The following is a 7,210-nucleotide window of genomic DNA, read 5'->3' on the forward strand; positions in this document are numbered from 1 at the left end:
AAGATACCTCATCAGACCCGTATATTCAAATTCATCGTCCACCCGTCAACGCTCAGACATTTGGGCCAGGTAATCGGATAACTGAGAAGAAAATGAGCATTAAAGCACGAGTAACCAACGACAGAATGTACCTTGAGTGCGCCAGTTCTAATACTCTCCCCCACATTCTGTACATCCGGGTTAGCGAGCACCCGCGAGATCGCGTCCTTCGCAGCGTTCTCCAAACCGGACAAAGTACCATCGCCTAGCATCCCTCCCTCAGACGGACCGATGCCCATTTCCTCCTCTTCTTCACGCCCGAAGTACTGATTTGACGATATAGACTGTGCACCCTGGAAAGACTGCAGCCGCGTCTGCGCCTCGTTGACTGCAGCGGGATCATATGCATTCCGCCCAAAGTACATATCCGACGAGATCGCCTTCTGCTTCCCGAACTTCTCGCGCGCAAATGTCGGAGCATCTGCTTCCACGGCACTACAAATCGACAAGAGCAAGGTTATCAGCATAGTAGCCATAATGCGGTCCACGCGACGACGTACGGCTTTGATGTGCTCGCAGCAGGCACAGCGCCAAATCCGAGTCGCTTCATACCCATGCCCAGCCGCTCCATGTCCTGGGCATTTCCCTTTGGCCCAGCGCTCACCGGGGTGTTGGGGACGACCTTCGCGCTCATGATTGGCCTCGCACTCATCGGAGTCGTAGCCTCCACCTCCTTTGCTTTCGCCTCCTCTTCCGCTTTCTCCCGTTCCCGGTCATATCCCAGCTGTCTCACTCGCTCAGCCTCTTCCGCTGCACGCCGCTCCGCCTCAGCAAAGTCCAGGGGCGCTGCAGCCTTCTTTGCACCCAGACCGCCGAGCTTGGACTTCTTTGGAGCAGAGCCCGCAGAGGCAGTGGCGGTGATGCTACTCGACGAGGAGGTCAGGCGAGAAGCGCCAAGCTTGGAGGCAGGTCGTGCGCCGCCGTTAGAAGAAGTGGAGCGGAAAGACGACGAGCTAGCCGTACGCGGTGTTGTAGGCGGGCTGTCACTGGATGCGGACGTACTGAGGGAGCGACCCAGCACGGGTGGTGCCGGTTTCGACGAGATAAAAGCAGGCGACTTGGGCGTCGCGGGCTTGTTCCACGACGAGAAAAAGTCATCGTCATCCCCGCCTTGCGAACCCGGGGAGAGGGTTAGGTCGCCCATTCCCTCGACGACCACCCGGGTGGGGAATCTGGTAACCGGTGAGAAAATCATGTGGATGGTACGTTCCAGCACTCACTTTACAGCATCCTCTTTGACACGTTTGGCGAGCTCTTCTTTGTACAACTCTGCAACTCGGCTTGAATACTTCTTCTTGGTGTCTGGATCTCCCAGTACGATGGATCCTCCGTGTTTCGTGAAAAACTCTCTGGCGGAAGTGTTTCCCCCGACCTTCATTGTCCTGAGTTGATTCAGCTGCCAGCTGTCGAGGTTTGTCGATCTGTCAAAATCGTGAATTAGCATCGCAAGATGAGTGTATCACTAAAGCAGTGCAGTCATGATCGCAGCATGGCACGAAAACTTCGAGGTGCATTTTCGTATGCAATGACTACGCCAGCAGTGAGACGAGTCACACTGTCTGACCTTTCAATAACCCGACAATTGTCATTTACGGAAACGCCACCGTCGGTTGAATTAAGGATAACAAACACGCCATGCGGATCGAAGCGTGATACTTACCGAACAAAGCTGATGTGCACTCCCATATTACGATGTACACTTGAGCATTCTAGACAGATATAGATGCCATAAGTCACGCTGGACCATGTTGGATTGCGGGCTTGACAATCAAAACACATCTACACGACCTCAGTCCGGACACGCGGGCGATGTGGGAGCAACACACCTTGTTTCCCTTTTGCGCCTTCAGCACCTTGAACACCTGCTCAGTTTCTGCCTTGGTGGGATCCGCCATCGTCTCCGACGTCTTTCTCTAATTTGCGAATAGGTAGGGGGTGGTTGTGACTCAGTTGATGATAGTTGGGTGTCAGCAAACGCAGGCGCGTGGACGGCGGCAGTTGGTCGGGCGTCAAGCAACTCGCCAAAGTTTGCGCTCGAGACTGCCATGGAACAGACTGGCACAGGTTTCTTTCCACTTTGTCCTGCCATGCTTCGTCCTCAAGCAAAAACTTGGAAGCTTTCGCAAGGCATGATGATGGATTTCTCAACTTTAGAATATTCATACGACTCGAGGTCCAGTGTAGTGAGGAAGTCATCGCAATGTGTGGATCGCTAAACAAGTACGTGATTTCAAACTTTGAAGCGACTTCCTGTGGTCTAAAAATTGGACGAGTGATATCAAATATATCACTATTCAAGATTGCAGTACCTTGTTAAGAAGCTATCGACGTACACTCGCAGTTCGTACGGACTCTGGAAGTGCTAACACAGGTCATTTAGGCCTGGTGGATACTCCATCATCTAGCTGTTGTAATATAATCAGTTTCCCGAGTACAGGTGCCCAACGACCTCTTTTATAACCGGTATGTCTACCTCCATCTCCGCTAGATTACCTTCCAGCCCAGCAAGTGTCAACGTCCTATCTCTCTCCTGCTGCCTATTATCCCAATCCGCGATATCAGCCGCATAATAACTGTTCGAATATTCCTCCTCCTCCTCCTCATCGTCATCGTCCGTCGAGCCTGGCCACGGGTACCCGTTGTCAGCTGCGCGCTCTTTGTGAATGTATGCGATCTCGTCGAGCCAAGCCCGTGAAGAGGTCCAGTCGACTGGGTCGTCGGGATGGAGAGCCTTGATGTGCACGAGAAGAGGGTTAGTGTCGTCGTTCTCTTCAATGTTTTCGAGAATACTGCGGTCTTCCGTGCTGAGATGGTCCTTTTTGGAAGCAGCGAACGAATCTTGGAGTGTGGACAGGACGTCCTCCTGAACTCTGTACTTCACATCTCCCTGGTGGGACAGTAAAGATGAGCATTTTGACGATCAGATAACATTGCGAAAAGTCAGACCTCGACAGCACCAACTATGCACGATATGGCCGCAGGATATACATAGCAGTGCATATCCTGACTCGAAGACCACGGAACGACGCCTTTAATGCTCTCAGTTTTAATTGAAACTGAGGAGTCTCCACCTAAGGCCGCATTGCGCACGAGAGCGGCTAGCTTGATGCTCTGATGGCCATCATCGTCTGCGGCGGCTTCTAGAACGATAGCGGGTCGCCACTTGCAGTGCGCTGTCTTCTGGTGACATTCCTCGATACCCCAGAGCTCGTCCTTGGGCACAATTCCAAGTATTGTGGGCCCAGCTAATAAGCGGGCTGAAACTAGCTGACCGGGGATGAGCTGTGGGGTGGAAGTCGTGGTCCTCTCGAATTTTCTATCAGGAACTGAACGACTAGTGAGACACGTTCGAAGTGGATGCGAGAGCGCGTACATTTAGCTAGAACAGCCGCGGGTACAGACGGGGCAGGGGACCAATCGAATGACTTGTCGGCGTCGCTGAATCCGCACGAGTGATACAACTCATCAAGCTGTCTCATGTATCGAGCATAATCCGGCATCTGTTCAAATCCCATTGCTCTCGAATCGTCCAAGATTTGTCCAAACACAGACGGGTGTCCAGCTGCCAACTGACTGCCTGTCCAGCTGGATTTAATAATCCGTGTCTGCGCTGTGTCACCTATCAGCGTTCCGGACTCCCCAAATTCCTGCCACGGTAAATTTCCGCGTAAGAGGAATAAGAATACATATGCTAGCGATTCAAGGTCGTCGCGCCAAGAGAGATCTTTCAAAATAAGACATTAGATGGCCGGGTAAACCAAGTAAATGTAACTGACTAAATCCACGATGAGCGTTCAAGCTTGCCCACTTGAGCGTACCAACGATGTGCTTGCGGTCAGCCTCAGGGTCATACCGTTTACGATCCGGCAAAACATTTTGCGGGCATGATATCCCGAAATCGACAAGGATGACTTGACAGGGGTCGCTGAGAGATGTCAATATGTGGTCTCGCTTAATATCTCGATGAAGGATTCCGTGAGAGTGAATATGTTCAAGGGCGGATATCTATGGAGGGGTTCAATTCAAACTGCGGACTACATGACAGCGATGCAGCCATTACCAGTTGTTTCGCGAGCAGGACGACAGTCCTGAGCTGCGTCCCGCTTGGGGTTGGAGATAGCGTCTTGATGCTCTCGCCACCGAGCTCCATAGCGAGGTACTCAAAATGCGGAAACCTGCCGTACGCATGGACCGCTGGGATAGCAGGATGCCCTCTGAGGAGATGCAATATTTGGGCTTCGTACTTCAGAAGGCTTCGCTTTACTCGTGTTGAGACGCGGGATTTTTTGACTGCGACGTGTGTGCCCGTCTTCGTCTCCAGTCCACGCAGCACCATTCCCTACATGGTAAAATCTTGTTTGAGTAAGAATTGTCTCATCAAAGCCATCAAGCGCTCACATAGGTGCCAACACCAAGGACATTGGACAATTGGAGGGAGACCATATAAACTTAGCTGCAAGAACGTAGTGCAATCCCAAGTATTCGACACTGAACGACTCGGACAACAAGGAGCAACGAGGTCGGTGGGGGATTACGCCAAGAGCCAGGTACTGGTCCAGAATATTATATAGTCTCCGGTAAACAGAGCATTCGAGCGCGGATTCGGAGTCGCTCCTGCCATTGGCATGACATGGACTGTATTCTGTAGGTCTGAGCTGAGCCTGAATCGCACTCCTCAAACTTAAAATCGTCGAACGGCTCAGCTCTGATCATGCCTACTCCGATCGAGAGTTGTTAGCGTGACCGTGACGCTTTCCATTTTCCGGATTGTGTATGGCTAATTTATGGTACACATCAAGCTTAGCCTCCCTTAGCCTTCAGGTAGCCCTGAAGAATGACCTTTGGGTGTAATGCGGTCGTCGTCTACATCAACCCCATGGTTCAGTCGGGGCGCGGGGCGTGTACGAAATGCTGATTAAATGGAGAAGCTAATGATGATGGGACTAGGCTAGAAGATAGATACGTTTTGTTCCATGGAGCAATCTATTCTGAACGCCCCCAATATACCTATCCAAGACATGCCCTTCACGAGGGCAATTTCAAGCCTTACAAGAGCCTAGCATTGTCCTTGATGCATCACACCGCGATGGGCTCCTCATCAGATGACTTCTGCAAGCTGAGGCATCCAGCTTCCGTACTTGTGTGCGCATAAGATGGTCATGTCCGATGATTCGTGATCGGCATTAGGCAGGCTCTCCGCTCGGCTCCTGGCAAACCCCAGGTTACAATCAATGACTCGGCTCATTCGATTGCCGCTCCGTCCCTCTCTGCTATATTTCCATGACGGAGACGAGGTCCGACGAACTTCACCAGTAATTCGAATAATGCCACCTAATAGTTACCGATGGTATGAAGCGGTATAAACGCGCTTATAACATTTTACACCACCAACTAGTGAAAGCTGAATCCCTGGTCAGTGACTGACTTAAAGGGAAGAGATGAGGCTGACATGTAATTGCAATTTCATCGCGCTCTGTATACAGATGGGACGGACCTGCGTCTGTGTATGGCTCAGCTTTGAACTGTGCCATTCTTGCACCGCCGCCGAGGTCGGAGGGAAGAGAAGGTAACGCCCGCATGGAATTTCAATCATTGTACTCCGAGGACCGACGGGAGGGGCCTGCGTCTGCTGCATCCGCACAAGGAGCGCAGACGTTACAAAATTTGGGATGTTGTTCACAATCAACGTCATGTTCTATATACCAGTATAGTTTGGCTCTGGGCTGCATCATTGTCGCGGCGCAGACGAGGTCGGAGGGAAGAGAATGCAACGCACACATGTTGATTGAACCGTCGCACTCTGGATACCGACGGAAGGGGACCTGCGCCTCCTGAACGCCGCCCATGGAGCGCAGAGGCAACAAAGTATAGGATGTTCCCTACATCTCAGGCCATACCCTGGAGACATCTGCACAGATCAGATATTGGCTTCTGCAATTCAACCCACGGCAGGCTGTACACACATTCATGCAATAATTTGTTTCAATTATATAGAACCATGGAAGGCAACCAGCCGAGAAGTAGTCGTTGCGTCTAGCAATCCAATTCCATTCGTGCACAGTAATCTGATCTGTTGTCCCTGCTGCATTTCCGGTCTAGATGAGTAACTGTATTGCTCCAGACTTGGCAAGGCCCGGTGACCAATCCCCATTGTCTCGTCAAGAACTACCTGTGATAGTGATAATAATGAGATAACTCGCTCAGGGTATAAAAGAGACAGAGTCCAGTGGCCTAGGTATCAACAATCTCACCATTCGCATATCCATCGAAGAAATGTCTGAAGTTGAGGTCTCCAAACTTGTCGTGGGCGATCTCATCTACGCCTCCATCCATATAGATAGGGCAGATATGGCAAACCCCAAGGCGACCAGTGGGACAGCAAAGAAGTGCGTATCATCCATCAATGTGCAGAAATTCTAGTCCTAACGAATGCTGGGATTTGGCTAGGATCAAGAAGGGTGAACCAGTCGTTCGCCACTGTGTCGTCCTCGAGAAGAACGAGCATTCAGTTGTAGTCACTTACCTCGCCACCTTCGGCGGTTCCAAGAAATTACCGACCACATTGCAGGAGGTCTACTGGTACCCGATCGAACCCGCTGAGAAAGAAGGGAAACATGAACCTCTCCCCGAACTGAATCCCGGTGTAGCACAGTGGGCATCACTGCGTAAGAAGCAGACGGTGACTGGGGATGTCAAGGTATGATGGTTGTATACATGCACTGGATGACGAACGTACTCATTCAAATTACTGTTTAGATGAGTGACATGAGAGTTAGGATGTCTGAAGAATCTGTGCACCTCGTACTGAGCGCAATGCATGCATAGAGGCCAAGGGAAGGAGGTCTGCGAGAAAGGAGAGGCTCTGGCCTACTGTACAATATACATGATATCTGCTTTCCTAGCAGGTTTGACGTCGGAGTTTTTGAGCCATGCGAAACACTTGTTGAGTCGAGTCCGCCAGGTCAACCTGACAACAAGTACAAAATTCGGAAGCGCACGAGATCCGCGAGCATCAAGCCAGCCTATTGCCAGTTCATGTGTATTTCTGGTCTCGTATCTAGACGTGTCGAAGATGCGTCTCGGGCAGCCTTGCGGAGACACCCCTCCTAGTTCAAATTCGAAGAAAGTGAACGGATGCAGTGCATGTTTCCTACGTCCATTGAGTGATGAG

At 51.2% G+C, this 7,210-nt stretch overlaps 3 protein-coding genes across 3 annotated transcripts; 1 reads left to right on the forward strand and 2 right to left on the reverse strand.

The window, feature by feature from the left end:
- Nucleotides 1-45: 45 nt before the first annotated feature.
- On the reverse strand, nt 46-1,934 carry FIBRA_01552 (uncharacterized protein; the record flags this gene model as incomplete). The annotated part of the gene is made up of 6 exons (XM_012323427.1): nt 46-81; nt 132-474; nt 540-1,211; nt 1,260-1,460; nt 1,700-1,818; nt 1,866-1,934. The coding sequence occupies 6 exons, from the start codon at nt 1,932-1,934 to the stop codon at nt 46-48; spliced, it is 1,440 nt and encodes a 479-aa protein (XP_012178817.1).
- Nucleotides 1,935-2,458: 524 nt separating this feature from the next.
- FIBRA_01553 (uncharacterized protein) lies at nt 2,459-4,482 on the reverse strand (the record flags this gene model as incomplete). The annotated part of the gene is made up of 6 exons (XM_012323428.1): nt 2,459-2,926; nt 2,986-3,365; nt 3,413-3,763; nt 3,816-4,044; nt 4,100-4,378; nt 4,438-4,482. 6 exons carry the CDS (start codon nt 4,480-4,482, stop codon nt 2,459-2,461), a joined length of 1,752 nt encoding a protein of 583 aa, XP_012178818.1.
- Nucleotides 4,483-6,312: 1,830 nt separating this feature from the next.
- FIBRA_01554 (uncharacterized protein) lies at nt 6,313-6,864 on the forward strand (the record flags this gene model as incomplete). The annotated part of the gene is made up of 3 exons (XM_012323429.1): nt 6,313-6,425; nt 6,487-6,736; nt 6,796-6,864. 3 exons carry the CDS (start codon nt 6,313-6,315, stop codon nt 6,862-6,864), a joined length of 432 nt encoding a protein of 143 aa, XP_012178819.1.
- Between the last annotated feature and the right edge of the window lie 346 nt (nt 6,865-7,210).

Source organism: Fibroporia radiculosa (genome assembly GCF_000313525.1).
Source record: "Fibroporia radiculosa TFFH 294 genomic supercontigs, scaffold698, whole genome shotgun sequence".
Lineage (NCBI taxonomy): Eukaryota > Fungi > Basidiomycota > Agaricomycetes > Polyporales > Fibroporiaceae > Fibroporia > Fibroporia radiculosa.